We start from the raw sequence: 21,860 nt of genomic DNA on the forward strand, positions 1-21,860 counted from the left end.
TCAGATAGGATTTCAGTGGTCGTATGACCATTTCTCCTGTTTTGGCTTCCCTTCATTGGCTTCCTGTTAAATCCATAATTGAATTCAAAATCCTGCTCCTCACATACAAGGTCTTAAATAATCAGGCCCCATCTTATCTTAATGACCTTGTAGTACCATATCACCCTATTAGAGCACTTCGCTCTCGCTCTGCAGGCCTACTTGTTGTTCCTAGAGTATTTAAAAGTAGAATGGGAGGCAGAGCCTTCAGTTTTCAGGCCCCTCTTCTGTGGAACCAGCTTCCAGTTTGGATTCAGGAGACAGACACTATCTCTACTTTTAAGATCAGGCTTCAAACTTTCCTTTTTGCTAAAGCATATAGTTAGGGCTGGACCAGGTGACCCTGAATCCTCCCTTAGTTATGCTGCAATAGACGTAGGCTGCCGGGGATTCCCATGATGCATTGAGTTTTTCCTTTCCAGTCACCTTTCTCGCTCACTATGTATTAACAGACCTCTCTGCATTGAATCATATCTGTTATTAACCTCTGTCTCTCTTCCACAGCATGTCTTTATCCTGTCTTCCTTCTCTCACCCCAACCGGTCGCAGCAGATGGCCCCGCCCCTCCCTGAGCCTGGTTCTGCCGGAGGTTTCTTCCTGTTAAAAGGGAGTTTTTCCTTCCCACTGTCGCCAAAGTGCTTGCTCATAGGGGGTCATATGATTGTTGGGTTTTTCTCTGTATGTATTATTGTACGATCTACTGTACAATATAAAGCACCTTGAGGTGACTGTTGTTGTGATTTGGCGCTGTATAAATAAAATTGAATTGAAAAATTGAACTAATGTGATATTAATACCTATCAAAATTAATTATACTATATGAAAGGTATCCTTTTAACCTACATGTTGGTACCAGACTAATGACAGTTATGCAGAGTCTGGTGTATGAAACTACCAAGTGTTCCTTGAAAAACAAGTTTTAACTTCCTGGTTAAGCAAAGGTTTAATGAACACATACAAGTGTTAAATTTGTGATTCTTTTTACTCATGGTACATGAAAATACATCTTCTCTGTCTGAAAAAGTTAACATACGCTTTGATTACATGTTGAAAGGGTGTTTTGTGGTTTTCAGTTTGATTGAACGGTGTGACCTGGCGCTGCTGCCATGAGGGATTTTCATCTCAAACGGATTTCCCCCTGCCTCGAGCAGCCAACAAAATAACAGCAAACGCGGGTGTGAAAACAACATGGGGAATTACAGTTTTACAGTTTAAGGTTTCACACGATGACTAAAGCCAATCACAAGTCAAATCCCTTGTTCCTCGGTGGCTGTAACATTGCTTTTGCTGTTTACTCTGACCTTGTCATAGACCCCTTAAATACTGAAGCTGCGTCATTGCTCTCTCATCATGCTGTTTCAGGAAGAATGTTACACTTTGGTTGTAAGTGTAAGGTTGATGATGATAAGGAGTGACAATGATCCCGCTTGAAAAAAGATTAGCATAATGAAGCACAAAATAAGCACCAAAGGTAAACATATTCCCACCTTAATACACTGAGTCCTAAAAATGAAATTCTAAAGAAGATAAACTGCTTTTTTAGTTATATGTTTGGGGAAACATATTCTATCATCAACACGAGGTGTTAGAACTCAACATACTGACAAAGTACAAATGCTTCATCATTGTACTTATTGTGTATCCATCACTGGGCTTTACAAAGTGATGAAAAAGACCAAACATATTGTTTATGCACACAAATATACTTACTATTACTACTACTATTTCAAACTGTACAGCATTTGTGATGCAGATTTCCAGTTGTTCTCAGAGAACTTCAGCATCTAGCTACCTCAACAGAAAAAAAAGAAAAGAAAAGAATTAATGACTTTTTAATTGTCAGGTAATTTTAAAATGCAACTGTCAAATGTCTTAAAAAATATCAGCAAACACACACAGTTATTAGGCAAGTGCAGTTTATCACACAATGTGTTGCTGCTTTATTTCCCAAGGAGACAAAAGAGATAACTTCACTTTTAGAACGACTGGACAGGAGGGAGAAGAGAGATTATCAGTGACATTTGATAAACCTGAAATAAAACACAGTGACTGGTCAGAGTTAGGTTACATCAAATGTAGCACATGTTCTTACAAAGAACAACTTTATTCTTTCTCATTTTAATACTACTGTTTAAGTAATGAAAGCCTGTACCTTTGCCACATCTGACCAGCAGACAGATGTGTATGGCTTTCATCCTGAACACTCGAGTTCAACTTTTAGGTAGAATGTTTTTTAAAGTTAGGATACAACAGCAAGGGTAAATGACCTGTATTTGTATAGCGCTTTGTATAGCGCTTTACTTAGTCCCTATGGACCCCAAAGTGCTTTACACTACATTCAGTCATTCACACATTCACACACTGGTGACGGCAGCTACATTGTAGCCACAGCCACCCTGGGGCGCACTGACAGAGGTGCCGGACACTGGCGCCACCGGGCCCTCTGACCACCACCAGTAGGCAACGGGTGAAGTGTCGTGCCCAAGGACACAACGACCGAGACTGTCTGAGCTGGGGCCCGAACCGGCAACCTTCCGATTACAAGACGAACTCCCAACTCTTGAGCCACAATCGCCCCAATGGACTTAGACGGTATCAAGTACCAGTCTGGTACCAATGCTTTCACTGTGAGGAAACAATTTTGAATCATTCTTTTATGTGTGGTGCAAGACCAGGTCTGAATTAATCGTTGTATCATAGATCCAAGAATAAAAACTAACTGAATTGATTCATTTACTTATTTAAGTAAACAATAAGTGTCATAAACCTGGCAGCTTTGCCCAAGGGATGGACTCAAACGCAAACTCATCGGTGAACTATTTACAGAGATTTTATTCAACTGGGAAACTAAACACACACGGAAGGAAGGAGGGTTAGGGAAGGAAATAACTGATGTGACAAGACGGCGACTGGCACTGGATTTGAGGAGAGGAGTGTGGCGACAAGGAACGAAGGAACAAGGGAGGGTCTGCAAGGAGATGGAGAAACTGTTATTGTCACGTGGTAGGAGCTGACTGAAGGGAGTCTGCTGGTGAGTTTTGCTGTCCTTACCTTGCAGGTCCAGTTTTAGAGAGTCCTGAGGAGGGTGGTCCGTGGGAGTCAGCTCACAGCCAGCGAATGTGAGGTGTAGTGGCAGGCCGGAGGGCAGGCAACCAGGTAGGATCACCAGGGCTGAGGAAACTAAGTTCACTCCTGATGGTTCCGTTTATGGAAACTTCAGCCTCTGCACACAGGGAGAAAAGGGTTACTCAAGGAAAAGGCAATTAGTTTAGTTACATGAAAGAGTGGCCTAGTTAACCGGTAGATGGCACACAATGGACTGGCAAGGCATGGCAGACTGCCCTGCTGCTGATTCCATGTACACAAGGCCCAGGTGAGGTGTAGGAGGCTCCACCCAAAAAGGGTGGACAGGATATCGACAGCCACAGATGGCAAACACCCCGGACACTCCCACTGACCATGATAATAAGTGGCAATAGGACCTTATGTAGATTTAAAAAAAGCAAATTGACTTCACCTCAGTGTCAGACTCTGGACTGCACACCGCTGTCCTCTGGATTCACCAGGTTCCTCATTCTCTGCTTTCAGCATAACATGAATGTCCTCACACATGCAGCTTGCATTTAGAGAGGAGCAAAGAATATTGATGGCGTTGACGATAACATATGATGACACTGTAAGTGCAGTAAAAGCTTCTCAACAAATGTTAAATTGCACAATGAGAGTGAGGCATAGAGAAGGAGGCTGGCAGAGAAAGTGCCACTCTGGGGAATTTGAATCATGTAAACTCTTGACCACAGTTTGTGGTTAGGTCAGAAACTATTGGAAAACATACAAAAGTAAAACTGTTGACATCACAGCAGTGCTAGCAACTGCTGCATCGCTGCTGATGTGTGTGTAGAAAGAAAACAACATATAACTGATTTACACAGGTTGACCCACAGATGAGTTTGTTATCACAATGACCTGCTAACTGGCTAGCATGAAGAATCATGAAGAATTATTTGATTTCAGAGTCAGATCTTCCACTCGGTCTTGTGCAAAAGCTCTTCTTGAGGCTTCAGATCTGGCCATCACAAATGAATGTGTAATGTGATGGTGCATAGGTGCTTCTTTCATGCTTTCATGCTATTAACTTATTGAGTGAGCCTACCCTGGATAAATGTAAAACTTCAAATGGCCATCATTGACAAAATGCACTTAATGTATTACCCAGCATGACCTTAACCTCCTAGGACCTGGCGTCCACATATGGGGATGTCACATTTTGGGTTGTCTAGACCACAATACTGCCATACATGCCATGAAAGAGTTGGGACTGAGCCTATACAGTTGAGGATAGTCACTTCACCAATGCACTGTATTAAGGGACTGTTGTCCATGCAAGTTCAAGTTCATAATGGATTATCTGGAGGAAGCTGCTTTAGAGTTTGAATGTTAAATTGTGGACGTCATCAGAATGGTGAGCTGCTGGGTTGTAAAATGACAAAACCATAATCTTTATTCAATTTTTTATGTAGCAAATGGATGGTTGTTATATAGTGCTTTTGTACTCTGTCTGAGCACTTAAAGCATACATTCACACAAACACTTTCTATCTAACCTAATGTTTAAATGAAGAACCGTTGTTTTTTATGCATTTTACTACATTGCAAATATCAGAAAAATTGTACCACATTAGGTAAAAGTGATTAAAACCTCATTATAAAGAGCATTATAAGGGCTTCACAATAAAGGTTGTGTGCGTCTAGTCGGGGGAAAGGTGCTTTCTGTCTAACATTCACACACATTCATACTCTGATGGATGCATCGCAGAGGAACTTGGGGTTAGTATTTTTACCAAAGATATTTGGCATGCAGACTGGAGCAGACAGGAATTGAACCACTAGGCTTCTTAGTAGGTGACTTGCTCTACCACCTAATTTACAGCCCCCCCTCCATATATGAGCACATACACACTGATTCTTAACACAGATTTAGAGACTGCTTCAAGAACGAACAAGTCAGATTACACACAGACTGAGACATAAATTAGCACAGTTGTAGCGTCTTGATTTACAACTAATTCTGCTGCTGTTTCACTCAATGCATGGTGTCAAAAGGTTACTGGGAGCTTTTGGGTCTTATTGGTATGCTCACAGTTCTCCACAATCAGATATTATTACCATGAAACCTTGGGAGGCAAGATCACGAGAGATGAGACAGTTTGGTAGACAGCATTATTATTGTGGCAGTCACATTAATGAACATTGCTGAATGCAAAGGCAATTAATTACTGCTTGCATCATCACCCTGGAAAAAGTGTTTAATTATTTTTTGATGCACTCTGTTGCACTCAGTGAGCCTTGTGGAGTGTGCTCAGGCTGCAAAATGGATCCTGGCAGGGAACCAGCTAAACTGTGGTTTCACTGCCTAATGGCTATTGTACTGGCAGTGCAGATGGCGTTTCTTGACAGAGGAGATGCACTGAGGACTGCTATAGCAGAGGTGACACCTCTTCTTTTTAAAGTTGTTGATTTTTCATGTTAATGATGAATAGCTACACAGCAGTTCAACGTCAAGCCACAAGAAAATGGTATACTGTCTACACTGCTGAAAGTGAAAGAAAAAAGTCCTTAAAGTATAAAGTATAATAAAGTACAGTGGATTTTATGCAGAATAGGGTCATTCATCCGAGTCCCCTTTACTACCCAGAGGATACAAAATTACAGCCTGTGAAATGCTTTATTTATTGCTTTAATTGTTGTGGTATTGTGTCTGCGTATTTTATTCTGTTTCAATTCTTGCGTGCAGGACTTTTTAAAGTCCTACGAATATATGCAAGGGCACAATGCTCCCAACTACTGTGCAAATTTTTGTGTTGTTGGGGTTTTTTTTTATGCCTTTTCACTCCCTCGTCCTGCAATGCACTGATCACTTTCAGTCCCCAGGAATTGATAGACACTGGCCTCAGCGTGAACCTGGACTTTACTTTAGATCGGACTGATAGTATCCCAACTGAGATTGCAAGACCACCAAGCGCTCTGTGAGTTAAAGTCGGGAACAGCAAGTGACGTATGCGGCACAGGGAGAGGAAACAAAAGCCGGATGCAGAGCTGGCTATCGCGTCCGATTGTGCAAACAACAAAACCCTGCTTCCATCCATCTTGCTCACCAACGCCAGAGCCCTTGCAAAAAAAAAAAAAAAGAAAATAAAGAAAAAACAGTGGAGCTACAATCAGAGATTTACTACAAATGTCTAGTCCGGGAGTTTTGTCTACCAATTGTAGACATGCCTCAGTGGAGTTACCGGGCCAGGATGCATCACTATTTTCCTCTTCTGACACGTGAACTGAAATCAGCTGAATGAGTGCAAGAACTGAAAAGCGGGATCGATAGGCAGGCAGACTAACAATTTAAGGAATTGGACTACTGGAAACCGGTTTTCTACAAGAACCAGTTCTCGATTATCATCCCTACCAGTGGTCGATGTCATTCTCACACCTGCAGCCAATTTGGAATCACCAATTAACCCTGGGAATGGGGAAAACATGCTGGTTCCACACTGCACCACTGTGCTGCCCCCAGTGGCCCATTTAGGATTTAAAATGTGGGTTTTTTTGTTGGGTTTTTGGGGAATATACAGGGTGGGCCATTTATATGGATACACCGTAATAACATGGGAATGGTTGGTGATATTAAAGTCCTGTTTGTGGCACATTAGTATATGTGAGGGGGCAAACTCCTCAAGATGGGTGGTGACCATGGTGGCCATTTAGAAGTCGGCCATCTTGGAAACAACTTTTGTTTTTCAGTAGGAAGAGGCCCATGTGACACATCAAACTTATTGGTAATGTCACAAGAAAAACAATGGTGTGCTTGGTTTCAACGTAACTTTATTCTTTCATGAGTTATTTACAAGTTTCTCTTTGTTCACAGCCATTGACATGTCAAAGAGGTTAACACGTGAGGAGCAGATCGAAATTGTGTTGATATCTGGTGAACGCAGTAACCGGGCCATTGCAGCAGATTTCAATGCAAGACACCCTACGAGACCACCCATCTCCCATGCTACAGTCAGCAAACTGCTTGCTAAGTTTCGTGAAACTGGTTCAGTGTTGGATTTGCCAAATGTGGACGCAAGAAAACTGTCACTAATGAAGAAACATCAGTGGCTGTCCTAGCTTCATTCAGCAAGAGCCCACAGCGTAGCACTCGCCGCATGTCACTGGAGAGTGGCATTAGTCGAACATCCCTTCGGCGGATATTAGCTACTCACAAATGGCACCCTTACAAACTCCAGCTGCTGCAGCATCTCAACGACGATGACCCAGATCGGCGCACAGAATTTGCAGAATGGGCAAAACAAAAATTGGAACAGGACCCTCAGTTCATGCAGAAGATTTTGTTCAGCGATGAGGCAAACTTTTATGTGAATGGTGAAGTTAACAAAGAAAACCACCGCTATTGGTCTGACACTAACCCACATTGGATGGATCCCTCCAAGACTGTTGGAACAACAAAAGTGATGGTTTGGTGTGGTATATGGGAACAACGATAGTGGGTCCATCCTCCATCCATGGAAACCTCAAGGCCACTGGATATTTGAAATTAGGTCTGAGCATTCCTAGATGAACAGTTTCCTGGAAAGTGAATTGGTCGTCGTGGGCCAGTTGAATGACCCCCAAGGTCTCCCGATCTGACCCCCTTAGACTTTTATCTTTGGGGTCATCTGAAGACAATTGTCTATGGTGTGAAGATACGAGATGTGCAGCACCTGAAACTACGGATACTGGATGCCTGTGCTGGCATTTCTTCTGCAGTGTTCCTATCAGTGTGTGAAGAGTGGGAGAAGAGGGTTGCATTGACAATCCAACACAGTGGTCAGAAACTTGTAAATAACTCATGAAAGAATAAAGTTACGTTGAAACCAAGCACACCATTGTTTTTCTTGTGACATTACCAATAAGTTTGATGTGTCACATGGCCCTCTTCCTATTGAAAAAACAAAAGTTGTATCCAAGATGGCCGACTTCTAAATGGCCACCATGGTCACCACCCATCTTGAGGAGTTTGCCCCCTCACATATACTAATGTGCCACAAACAGGACTTTAATATCACCAACCATTCCCATGTTATTACGGTGAATCCATATAAATGGCCCACGCTGTATATATCCACAGACACACCAGCAAGCGGTTGATGCAAAACCATGTAAAGGGAAACACAAGGACTGAAAGAGATTACTAAGATCGTGTGCTTTGTGTTAAACCCTTTGAATTTAGTGTGGTGCTATGATTAGTTTGCTCATAACCCAACAATAAATTTGATCAAATATTCTATATCAAAGCAGAGGGTTACAAATGCAGATTTCCACATGACCGTTTGGAAGAGGCTTCCCTGTTCTCACAGCAGGGCTCCCAGATTTTTATCTGGAAAGAATTTCTTAGATCTTATTTTATGAAATATATTTTCTATTACATGGTTGCAAATGATTTTCCTGGAGGAGTTTTACAGCACAGTTAATGAACTGTCACGCTATGAACTGAAAATGGAATGAGTGGAACTTTTTTTCCCTTGTTTTAATTAAATTTAAATTAAGTAATTTCCTAAACAATGACTTAAAAAGCTCAAGAAAATAGGCAGCCAAAAAGACAGCAGCAAACTATAACCCACTATCATTTATCAGAGCTTACTCCACATTATACTCTACTTTGTTGCTTTTATTAAACTAAACATCAAATGTATTGAAACTTGAACTTTGTTCTGAAACTCTTATCAAGTGAACTAACTGTGAGCTGCATTAGAAACTTTGCCCCCAAAAAGCAGATGTCGAGTTTCTTCTCTGTTCACTCGGTGATACAGCGAACTTCTCAGCCATAGCTGGAAATCAGATAACATTGTGTGCTTGCCCTGCTTAGATGACTTTGGCATGACAGACAGCAGAATCCGTGAGTGGTAACTAGTTGTTGCTTCACACTGGGGAGAGTGGTGGAGTACAGCCGACCACTGCATTGACTTTGCTGCTGTATACTCACTCACAACTTAAAAAAAGAAGCAATTTTCTGACGGTTCAAACTATTTGAAATAGAACCGGCGATGCATCCCAGACACAAGATGTTTATTTCATGTCCGGACCTTCATTTCCTCAAAAACGCCACACAACCCACACAAAACAAATCATTATTTTTATACCATTAATGTATTTTTTTTTTAATAAATAAGTGTCATTGATTTTTGCACATTTTTGTTTCATTAAGAAATCAGAGCTTAGCGTGTAGTAGGTTGATACTGTGTACTTTGTATACATTTTCTATTCTTACACATAATTCTGCCTCACTCTGCTTCTGTACTGATTTAAGTAGCCTTTGAGTCAGCAAAACATAGATCAAGAGGTGCTGTACATCACAGCGCACAGTGATAAAAGTGCCGTCAGTATATTGAGGCTACTTAACAGAATTTTTTTTTACAAACCTTTTTGCAAATTGCACTCTAATAATATACTTAGGTGGTGGATGTATTAAAAACAAAACAAAATTACAAAATGTTTATCTATTTGAAATCACAAACCAGTTTAATATATAACAGTGTTTTGTGCCTTATTAATAAAGGCATGGTTTGTATGTTTTATGTTTCTAACACAATAAATGGTTACAGAATTGCTTGTAATCTTTTCCATTCACACTTTCCTTTAAGACACTCAAACCTTTAGAAAAATCGACATACCTGCCTCAATTATTATTATTTTTACATTTAATATCCAAACACAGTAGCCCTGTTAGTAGCTGTAGCTCTTCATCATTATTTTGGTGTCATTTCAGACCTCACATGAGACAAAATCAAATTAATGTAAGAGTAACAGTAGATATTCGAGTGCTTAATCAGCACATAGGGTGTTGGAGCTGTGTAGTTAACGTCCACACCAAACACCAAGGTTTCCATGATGAGGTTTGATAAAGACTAATGGAGTCTGAAAGTGGGGGACCTCGAATTCATGTTAAATCCAGTGAGTTCAGTTTTGTAATGATGATGTTAGCACACTGTGTTGCTTTAATAGAACACCTGTTATGAGCTTTTTTTCTGACAGTAAACAAACGTGAATTATAATCTGTGTAGCATGCAGTCTCAACAGGTGTATACTAATGTATTGTCTCGCACACAGTGAGTAAACACACCAGCAAAGCAGATGGGAGTAGAAACATTTTAGCCAAAGCAACAAACAACCTGTATGTTGAAGTGCGGCTAATCAGGCTTCCCCATATACTACACTGCCAACAGAATCTTTACACTACATTTAGAAGAACCACAATAAAGCTTGGAAACAGAGTGTTTTCAATTTTACAGATGAATCTGAGCTTAGATGAATAAAATGATTCTGTTAGTACGTCTAATTTTACAGATACAATTATGTGACATAGTTTTTACAGGATTGCAGAGCATGCTGTGAAAACTAAGCAATCAAATGCAGCTAGCGTAACCACCTTTATAAAAGCTGATGTGTGGCCAGTTTGCAGATCTGTAGCGTTTAGGTCTGTCTTAACAGAAAGCCACAATCTTCCCAGGATTGGACATTTCAGCAAATTCAACTTAAGAGCAGACTGTGCGATGTTTAGAGAAACTAAACTAAAAGACACAGCAGCTCTACAGAGATCGAAGAGTGAAAAAGTATGGCATGTTTGGAAAGGTTGCCAGAAGAAAACTTCTTCACTCTAAGAAAACCATGGGAGCATGCCTTAGATTTGCAAAGTTCCAGCAAGCCACGAGCGATCTAATACAATGTTCTTTTTTCAGACAAGATCAAAACGGAGATGTCTGGCCCTGATACACAATGCTAGTATTGGCAAAAACCAAACACAGCATAGCACAAACACCTCATAACAACTGCAAAGCACAGTGGTGGAGAGGTGAGGATTTGAGTGTGTTTTGGAGCCAAAGAGCCTGGACATCTTGCAGTCACTGAGTTAAATGTGAATTATTTTGTACACCAAAGATTTCTAAAGCCAAATGTGAGGCCATCTGTCCAATAGCCAAAGGCTGGCTGTAATTGGGTCATGCAACAGGACAATGATCCAAAGCACCGGAGCAAATCTACAAGAGACTGGGAATAAAAGGAAAATGGGCTAGTCAAAGGCCAGACCTCAACCTAATGATTACCTGCAAACCTGAATAAACTGAGGCAATACTGTTAAGAAGAATGAGCCAAAATACCTCCACAAAGATGTGACGGACTGATAATGTCAAACAGAACAAATATTAATTACTGCTGGTAAAGGCGGTGCCACAAGGTACTGAACCACGAGCTGTACTTAACATACCTGTATCTGTTTATTTGTTTTGGTCTGCTGTCACATCAGAATGACGTGGTCAGACAAACCTCTAAAAAATAAGTCTAAAAAACGTACCAAGCTTTTTACAGTGAATTACCGTGAAGGATTTTGCCCTGTGACCTCTTACAGATGATCCATTAAAAACAGCACTGAGTTTAAACATCAGCAATCTCTTATCACTGCTAATTATAAAAACATTTAACATTAATGAATAATTGTATCAATGATCAAAATCAGCACAGGATAAAATAACGTACAAAGCTGGATGAGTAATACCTGATTTCATAACATTTTTCTGAGGGATAACTCAACTAATCTCCAGTGATTGTAGATATTATCTGAGGATATTTATTAAAAAGATCTTCTTTGGCTTTGTATGTAAGTTCTGTAGCTAAGGAAATCGTTTCTGGCCTTTAGCTGGACTTGGTAATATCTTTATTGTGTGTTATATCATTTGCTTTATTTTTGCTGCTTTCATCTTTTTTATAGTTGTTCTATAACCTTGTAATAATTAACTTTCTTGGTGAGGTACTCTGAAAATGCAATTTAAAATATGAAGGACCCTCCCAGTCAAACGAATGTTGTATATATAAAATAAAATAAAAAAATTATAGAATTGAATATATATATATATATATATATATATATATATATATATATATATATATATATATATATATATATATATATATATATTAGGTAAAACGTTTATGACAATTATGAAACCATGATAAATGTTCTTGATTATCTTCATAGGGCATCTAAACATACAGTGCATAAATGAAATGTACAGTACAGAATTTAATCAACTAGATTTTCTAAATTCAACTTTTCACTATAACAGTATAAACACTCACTTCAGAATCACTATATGGGAGAAAAAAATCCAACACAACACCAACAACTGATAAAGAAATAAATTAGTAAATATTCTTTGACATTTTACGTAAAATAAATCTTCTTAGGGAACCGTCTAACAACTAAGAACAAAACATATTGTGCACTATGTTATGAGAATGAATTGTGTGGCACTTATATAACAGCACTTTGCTGTGTACAATAGTATACTAAAGTAGCAAAACATTGCAGAATCACTGGACGACCCGAATCTGCGGCCAATAAATGGATCGCCATATCTAGAAAGAACTTGTATTTCATTTGGTTCAGGAAGTTTAGCAGGTCATCTACTAATGGAAGGATTGGCTGTTCAGTCACTGCCTCCTGCAGTCCAGGTGCATCCATTAGAGGTGACTGTGTGAGTGTAACTGTTATAAAAATCACTTAAAGGCACAGAACAAAAATTGTGTGATTTGGTTAATGTGAACTTCAAGTTGAGCTTCGAGTATGTCTTACATGCCCCCTGTCAGAAGCTGAAAAAGAAACATTATCTGCGTTCAAATTGTAGACCAGACACATTCAACATGCTGCCCTGGGAGCTGGGATCTTTTAATAAAGATCCCAGCTCCCAGGGGATCCTGATGAGAAGTTGCTGTTCCTGATGAGAAGATGTGGGAAACAACACTGTGAGATGTACAAATCCACTGAAAATATTTCTAGAAGTGTAGAAGTAAATTTATATGTCGTTTGATAAACGAAGAGGTGTTTATGAGGGTTATAGAGCTAGTTATTTACCCATTTGGTGGTTACATGTTTACATATCTGAATGTTTGCACGTGCACTTTCAAAACAGTAACAAGTATGTGTTGAACCTACCTAGTTAGTTTCCCTGCATTTATCCGAATATAGGATTTCCTGGCTTCTGATTGGCCAGTGAAGTATCATGAGGAATGTACAGGAAGTGTTTTGTTGTTGTCGAGGTGTGCAGAGAGTAAAGGAAACATCCACATAACGAACCTTCAAGTGTAAGATATAAGTATAATCATTTAAATCATTCTCCATGTTTCATAGTTGTTTTGTGCCCTGTACAGTAATCTCACTACTTTTAGTAAGACAGCAATGTAATGTGTTATTGTATTATATTCAGTAAAAACATTGCAGTTACAGTTATGTTGTTACTTGCATTACAACGATTCTTCAGTTACCTGCAGAACAAAATAATTCATTTAATTGATTGATTGATTGATTGATTTATACAGCAACAAATCACAACAACAGTCGCCTCAAGGCCATTGGAAGATCAACTCTACAATAATACATACAGAGAAAAACCCAACAATCAGATGACCCCCTATAATCAAGCACTTTGGCGACAGTGGGAAGGAAAAACTCCCTTTTAACAGGAAGAAACCTCCAGCAGAACCAGGCTCAGGGAGGGGCGGGGCCATCTGCTGCGACCGGTTGGGGTGAGAGAAGGAAGACAGGATAAAGACATGCTGTGGAAGAAGAATAAAATAAAATTCAATACAATACAATAAAATACAAGCTCGCCATCCGGGAGGGGCTCAGAGTAGAGCCGCTGCTCCTCCACATCGAAAGGAGCCAGCTGAGATGGTTTGGGCATCTGACAAGGATGCCTCCTGGGCGCCTCCTGGGTGAGGTTTTCTGGGCATGTCCCTCCGGGAGGATTATACAGTGGGGCAAAAAAGTATTTAGTCAGCCACCGATTGTGCAAGTTCCCCCACTTAAAATGATGACAGAGGTCAGTAATTTGCACCAGAGGTACACTTCAACTGTGAGAGACAGAATGTGAAAAAAAAATCCATGAATTCACATGGTAGGATTTGTAAAGAATTTATACGTAAATTAGGGTGGAAAATAAGTATTTGGTCACCTCAAACAAGGAAAATCTCTGGCTCTCACAGACCTGTAACGTCTTCTGTAAGAAGCTTTTCTGTCCCCCACTCGTTACCTGTATGAATGGCACCTGTTTGAACTCATCATCTGTATAAAAGACACCTGTCCACAGCCTCAAACAGTCAGACTCCAAACTCCGCCATGGCCAAGACCAAAGAGCTTTCGAAGGACACCAGGAAAAGTATTGTAGACCTGCACCAGACTGGGAAGAGTGAATCTACAATAGGCAAGCAGCTTGGTGTGAAAAAATCAACTGTGGGAGCAATCATCAGAAAATGGAAGACATACAAGACCACTGATAATCTCCCTCGATCTGGGGCTCCACGCAAGATCTCATCCCGTGGGGTCAAAATGATCATGAGAATGGTGAGCAAAGATCCCAGAACCCCACGGGGGGACCTGGTGAATGACCTGCAGAGAGCTGGGACCAAAGTAACAAAGGTCACCATCAGTAACACACTACAACGGCAGGGAATCAAATCCCGCAGTGCCAGACGTGTTCCGCTGCTGAAGCCAGTGCATGTCCAGGCCCGTCTGAAGTTTGCCAGAGAGCACATGGATGATACAGCAGAGGATTGGGAGAATGTCATGTGGTCAGATGAAACCAAAGTAGAACTTTTTGGTATAAACTCAACTCGTCGTGTTTGGAGGAAGAAGAATACTGAGTTGCATCCCAAGAACACCATACCTACTGTGAAGCATGGGGGTGGAAACCACAGATGGACCGATCCGATATTACGTATCGGTATCGGTCTGATACTGACCTAAATTACTGGATCGGATATCGGAGAAAAATAAAAAATTTAATCCGATCCATTAAATATCACGAAAGCACCTCACAAAACTTGCAACACGCCGTAACTCACCTCAGAACGTTAGCACGTCGGAGCAGTATGCATCACGTGATAGAGCGGCTGTGGCATGCGGGACCTGTCGGTGGTCTGGATAGCAACCCGGCATTTCATCTCCGACAAAGTTATCCCCGAGAGAAGTAAAGCAAGTGTGTAAGTCCATCTCTGAATGTTTGTAAAGCATTCCTGCGTTAAGCTTAACAAGCGACTGCCTCTCCGGCTGCTACTTCAATCATGAAACTGCTTAACGATCAGCTGATCGGCTTTTCTGTCGCGAGTCCGTGTCTCTAGTTTGCTTTTGGCCCACTTTGCACCAGAAAGAGGAAACCAGCGGCTGAACAACAGCAGCACGTTTAAGCTTGATCAGCTGTTGTTAGAATGTATTTATTATTACTTTCTACTCGAGGATCTTTTTCTACAGCTGACGCTGGTAACTGTGCAGGGGCGGATCTAGCAAAGTTTAGCCAGGGGGGCCGATAGGGCATTAACAGGGAAAAGGGGGCACAAAGACATACTTTTCTTTCTTATTCTCATTTAAAATGTCTAGCTTTTAATAAATAATTATCTGACACCCAAAGTTTTAATTTGATGTAAAATGAATAGAAGTCAATTACTGTATATAGTAACTATTAAGTCTAATATATATACCCTAGTAAGCTATAGTACTTTTTCCTTTGGGAAGGTACCATCTGTGCAGTCTGCAATTTTGTTGAAGAAAGATGTTGAATCTATTTAATATTTCTTGAAAAATAATTGATTTCTGTGCATTTTTTTTTCACACTGCATCAAATTAAGGTTGATTACGTTGATTAAGCATCATGAGGTGGAGCGTGAGGGGTGGTTCCCTATTTTTTATTTATTTATTTTTGTTGTTGCTGGGAGTTGGAACCCTATTAGTTAGGTTGCTTAATATTTATGCTAAGTACTCTTTAAAATACCAGAATAGGGAGGATGGTGTAGGTTTAAGTTTATTAGATTGATCAGTATTGCTGAACTATGAAACATTTTTTTTTTTTGCATACATGTATAACAGAATAGCTTTAGTGTAGTTGTTGTTTTAAACTTGAGTATGAACTTATACAAAATGCAGCAAGATATTTAAAAAACAGTTTTGTTGATTAAAAAACACTATATCGGATTCATATCGGTATCGGCAGATATCCAAATTTATGATATCGGTATCGGTATCGGACATAAAAAAGTGGTATCGTGCCATCTCTAGTGGAAACATCATGCTATGGGGCTGTTTTCCTGCCAAGGGGACAGGACGACTGATCCGTGTTAAGGACAGAATGAATGGGGCCATGTATCGTGAGATTTTGAGCCAAAACCTCCTTCCATCAGTGAGAACTTTGAAGATGAAACGAGGCTGGGTCTTCCAACATGACAATGATCCAAAACACACCGCCCGGGCAACAAAGGAGTGGCTCCGTAAGAAGCATTTGAAAGTCCTGGAGTGGCCTAGCCAGTCTCCAGACCTCAACCCCATAGAAAATCTGTGGCGGGAGTTGAAAGTCCGTGTTGCTCGGCGACAGCCCCAAAACATCACTGCTCTCGAGAAGATCTGCATGGAGGAATGAGCCAAAATACCAGCTACTGTGTGTGCAAACCTGGTAAAGACCTATAGTAAACGTTTGACCTCTGTTATTGCCAACAAAGGTTATGTTACAAAGTATTGAGTTGTATTTTTGTTATTGACCAAATACTTATTTTCCACCCTGATTTACCAATAAATTCTTTACAAATCCTACCATGTGGATTCATGGATTTTTTTTTCACATTCTGTCTCTCACAGTTGAAGTGTACCTCTGGTGCAAATTACTGACCTCTGTCATCATTTTAGGTGGGGGAACTTGCACAATCGGTGGCTGACTAAATACTTTTTTGCCCCACTGTATCTCTCGGCTGGCCTGGGAACGCCTTGGTGTTCCCCCGGATAAACTGGAGGAGGTGGCTGGGGAGAGGGAGGTCTGGGCTTCTCTGCTTAGGCTGCTGCCCCCGCAACCCGGCCCCAGATAAAGCGGATGAAGATGGATGGATGGATGGAAAATACAATGAAATAAAGATCAAACATACCTTTTTTTTCTTTTCCTACACTAAAAACTGCTTATTTCACATGTGCAGGGATGAGGAATTTGGCAGAGCAGTCTATACAACTTTTGCGGAGTGGAAATGCGGATATTTCTTTACTCATTGCACGAAAGAACAAGATCAGGATGGTAAAGTGCAAACTGGGCTCATGACAGAAACAATGGCATTATACTGTTAACACTGCATCAGCTCATTGCAAGCATCTGCACAGACAGTATTGTAATATAAAGCTAGAGAAGAACCCAGAGTGATGTTATAACTGAGTGCATGCTGAGCCCAGCAGCCTGATCTTCAACAGGTAACAAAGGCAGTGATGAGCAGTGAGGCTTACAGCACTGTACCCTCCATTTCTACTTTGAAGTCTTTGAAGTCTTTTGGGGGCTGCTTTTTTTTAAAAATTTCTTTCTGTTATTGGTTATGTGTTCATACTGAAGAGTAGAAAAAAAAGGTCATGTGTGTATGCTGATTACGATATGGATTTGTGTAATTGTGTGGGACTAGAGCCTCAGCTTTATATGTTTTAAGGCATTATTTTCGAGTCACAATGGCAACACAGTTTTTGTAGTTGTGCAGCCATCTGTAACGCACATGTAATGTGTCTGTTTTTTTGCTGCTTCCACTCGCTCCATATCAATCAGGGCAACAAGTTGATCTGCAGTGATACATGGACATGTTTGTGCTCTTCGTCTTTACAAAGGAAGGAATTCTGTATAAATGTGAGTGAAAATAATCAGGCCTCACTGTTAAGACTGTGTTTCAAACAAATGACCAAACATCTTTATTGCTGTGATTGACAGGATGTCGGAGGAACATTGGGAGAGCAGCAGCCTTTGACGTATCATCTGTAATGTCTTGATTCATTTTTAACTCTTATAAGAAACAGGTTTTACCGATTGAGAATTTCAACTCGTGGGGAAAATACCAAGGTGACTGAGAAAAAGCTGTAGTACACTGTGAACAGGTAACTATTGCTAAATGAATTCCAGTGTTGGGCAAGTTACTTTGAAAAAGTAATTAATTATAGTTACTAGTTACTTCTTCAAAAAAGTAACTGAGTTACAAGATTCTAAAAGTAATTAATTACTTGAAAAGTAACTATTGTGATACTTTGAAAAAAAATGTTTAACATTTTTCCCAGGGTATAATTTTTACTACTTTTGATGTTTCCTCTACATTTCACCTTTAAAAACGTTTTAGTTTGCCTTGTTTGGTATCATCAGCACAACCTCACGTGTCTGAATTTACAGTTATGTTTACATTTTGACAAACTGTATTAACACAATTGATTTAAAATCAGACAAAAAACATAAAATCTGAGTAGAAAAAGTTGTATTTTTTACTGTAACCACAAACATGTTTAATGCATCATATTTCATAACTTTAAATGCAAATATAAATTGTTAATTTTAAAATCCTATGCACAAGTTTTCCAAACAACAAAGTTATTTGCAGCCATTTACCTTTTACCCTCTTTTTTAATAACCATTTCAAACTATTCACAGAACAATCAGCTGTTCTGCATTCACTAAGAACAGCGGTCCCCAACCTTTTTTGCGCCACGGACGGTTTATGCCCGACAATATTTTCACGGACCGGCCTTTGAGGTGTCAAATACAACAAAATAAAACTAGTACCAGTACCGAAAAAAAGAAGATTTATTCATAACACACGTGAAAAGACCCAGGAAAACCGAGTTAACGATAAAAACGATAACAAAATAACGCTGAAAATCAATAAAAACCCTGAAAACCCACACATTTCAGACCTGAGCCTCAACTCTCACGGCCCGGTACCAAACGACTCACGGGCCGGTACCGGTCCGAGGCCCGGGGGTTGGGGACCGCTGCACTAAGATACCACACAAATTATTTGTGTCACTCTAAATATTTGTGTCCACTATAAAGGAGAACATCACAGCCTGATACCTGCTGGTCTGATAGCAGGTGTATCACTCCTCCTGTTCTCTACCTGGAGACAGCCATCACCTGATTGTTCTGACACCAGTGTTGGGACTAACGCGTTATTAAATAACGTGTTACAGTAACTACGTTATTATTGTGGTAACGAGCACGGTAACTAATTATTATGCCAAAATCAGGAACACGTTAGTCATTACTGGGATTTAGATAGGGTCGTTATTCGTTACTTCGTGTGGTGGCTATCGCGGAGCTTCCACAGATTCAGTAACATTAGCAAGTGGTGGAGGCCAGCAGGTGGATGAAGGAAAAGGGACGCAGAAGGAAAAGAGACCCGAGGCGGCTGCCGGTCCAAGTGTGAACTGAACTTCAGGTGAGAAGTTATGACCTGCAGTCTCTCTGGGTCAGATATAAACCAAGTTTAGGTGGAGTTTATTTTCGTTATGCTGACTTTTTAGAGTCAGTTACAATAACTCGTACTGCGTTCTAGCTAGCATGACGGAGTTTCTATACAGCTGGGTGGGTGCTATGATGTTACTGATAGTGAACTTTATTTTGTTCATAAGGTTAATTATTAGAGTTTCCAACCGTCCCCTAAAAAACGGAATTCTCGTATTCAGAGAAAATATTATTTTTGTATTGAGATGAAAAAGGAAGAGTTTGTCCCGAACTTCAGCTACAATGAAAAAGACACAAAGCTGGAGTTATTCTGTCGTTATGCTGCACAGCTGCCTGTTCTTCTCTCATTCTCTCCCTCCCTCTCCTGTTTCTACTTCAATCAAGAAACTGATCAATGATCAGCTGATCGTTTTTTCTGTCGCAAGTCCCGTCTCTCTTGTTTATTTATCGCCCACTTTGCGCCAGAAAGAGGAAACCAGTGAATGTCGCGTTAAACAGCAGCAGCACGTTTAAGGTTGATCAGATCTGTTAGAATTTATTTAATATTAATTTCTAGTATCAGCTGATGTTTGCTGGAGCCACAGCTGTAAAACTGCAGGTCATGATGTCGGTTTGGTTATGTGGTGAGAGGGAAACATGAAGATGAAACCAGGAGATGTCCTTACTGGATCATCAGAGCTGAACAGGTGATGGAGAAACAGGTTTACCTTTTAGGTGACATGAATGAGTTGAAGGGAAGTTATGAACTGTTTCTGACAAATAACACCAGGATCCTTTTTTAGGTAGCTGACAGCTGGTAACTGTGCAGGGGCGGGTCTAGCAAAGTTTTGCCAGGGGTCCAGGTAGGGCATTAACAGGGAGAGGGGGGCACAAAGAAATACTTTTCTTTCTTATTCTCATTTAAAATGTCTCACTTTTAAAAAGTAATTATCTGAATCTTACAACAAAGGATTGATAGATTGATTCATATATACCATCAAAACAGTGTACATCACTGTCACAACAGCGTTTGTTTTCATTCAAAGGCTTTATGATTTTTCCTATATTTTTTTGTCCCAGTCCAGCCCTGTATGCAGCTCATCTGCAGTCTGATGTTACCTACATCTTCCTACAGAGATTGAAAATGTGACGTCATTTCCGGCGTAAAACCGCAAAGAATTGTAGGTACGAGTGGCAAGCGGTACTAGTTGTTGAAAAATAGTAAAGCGACCACACCGCATTTTCTTGTTAGTAAAGGTAACGGCGTTGTAACGATAGAAATAGTAATTAGTTAGATTACTGAAAACAGTAACGCTGTTAGTAACGCGTTATTCCCATCACTCCTGAATTCTGACTTTATGCCAGTCGACCTATACACACCTGTCCGCCTCCCCAAAGGATGAATGATCTCCATTCACGTTATGAGCAGACATTAGTGGTACCAGGATATGTAAGCACTGCATCAAAGGCCAAAATGTTCTCACTCTTTCCGGGAGACTAATGGCAAATTCCAGCAGGCTCTCTTTTAGCTTAATGACTCGGGACATGTTATGCTTGCCCTGCCATGACCCACCTCCAAACTGTCATCTTTCTTATTTGCTCACTTGTGAAGCTACAATATTTAGACGAACTCCTGACTGCGTGAGTGCACCAGATTTTGACACACCCACATTTAATACGCGCTCTTGTGCATGTTAGACAAACTTTAAGGTTCTCTTTCAAAAAACTGAAGTTTTGTGAATAAGTAGGACCTTTAAAAATCTGTATTCGCATCATTTGGGCATCATTTGCAAAAATGTCCAAATAAAATAAGCTCGTTAAAAAGTAGTAACTGTAAAGCAAACGCTCGGTGCTGCTTTTGTTTAAATTAAGCGGTCAAGGTGACAGGAAAAAAGGGCCGGATGAGGACTAGATTTGCAGAGGTGTGGGGAGAGTGTGGATGCCACAGTGATCCACTAGACTGACGTCTCTCTGGTAGCGCAGAAGAAGACCGCAACACGGTTATTTCACAGACTTCAGTGCAACCAGGCAGTCGACAGTCTCTCCCGCAGAGAGGCACAGAGAAAGAGAAGGAAGGAGAAAAAAAGAACTTCGGCAACGACAAGCTGTAGCTTTCCAGCATGTTCAGCCTTCTGAAATCTCCGTTTAAACACACTCGCCCAGCAACTGTTTGATTTTGCTGGTGTGCAGGATTTTTCCCCCCTCTTCGCCCCCTTGGAAAGATTCGTCTTTTTTCTATCCTCCTCCGGCTGATGTAAAAAGAAAAACGAGCCCCTTGATCTTGGAATGATGTGGACCTCACACGATACTGTTGGATTTGTTTTCTTAACCGGATTTTGCGTTCAATTCGGATTCTCTTTTGAAGGTAAGGATGGCATATTTTCTTAACCAAAAGGGGGGAAAAAACAATGTTGGCGTGCGAGCGCGATCGTGTCTGGCTTTGCTGCCCTGCACTGGTGGGAGAAAGTGTTAAAAGTGCGCAGCTTTGCTGGCGGAAAACGGGGAAAAGAGGCTGTTGTGAAGG

General features: G+C 40.5%; 1 protein-coding gene across 2 annotated transcripts in view; it reads left to right on the forward strand.

The window, feature by feature from the left end:
* Positions 1–21,165: 21,165 nt before the first annotated feature.
* Positions 21,166–21,860, forward strand: part of vstm2a (V-set and transmembrane domain containing 2A) — a 114,154-nt gene continuing 113,459 nt past the window's right edge. Inside the window, exon 1 of one of the 2 annotated variants that reach the window (XM_086305386.1) lies at positions 21,166–21,701. In XM_086305386.1, the coding sequence (XP_086161512.1) occupies positions 21,623–21,701 (79 nt within the window). In that variant the 5' untranslated portion in view covers positions 21,166–21,622. The remainder of the gene's footprint in view (positions 21,702–21,860) is intronic. The other variant, XM_086305387.1, reaches the window with a different exon arrangement.

This window comes from Aulonocara sp. 'chitande type north' Nkhata Bay, linkage group LG9 (assembly GCF_057382095.1).
Source record: "Aulonocara sp. 'chitande type north' Nkhata Bay isolate Kocher_YH1m ecotype deep benthic linkage group LG9, A_spYH_male_GT1.1, whole genome shotgun sequence".
NCBI classification, from domain to species: Eukaryota; Metazoa; Chordata; class Actinopteri; order Cichliformes; family Cichlidae; genus Aulonocara; species Aulonocara sp. 'chitande type north' Nkhata Bay.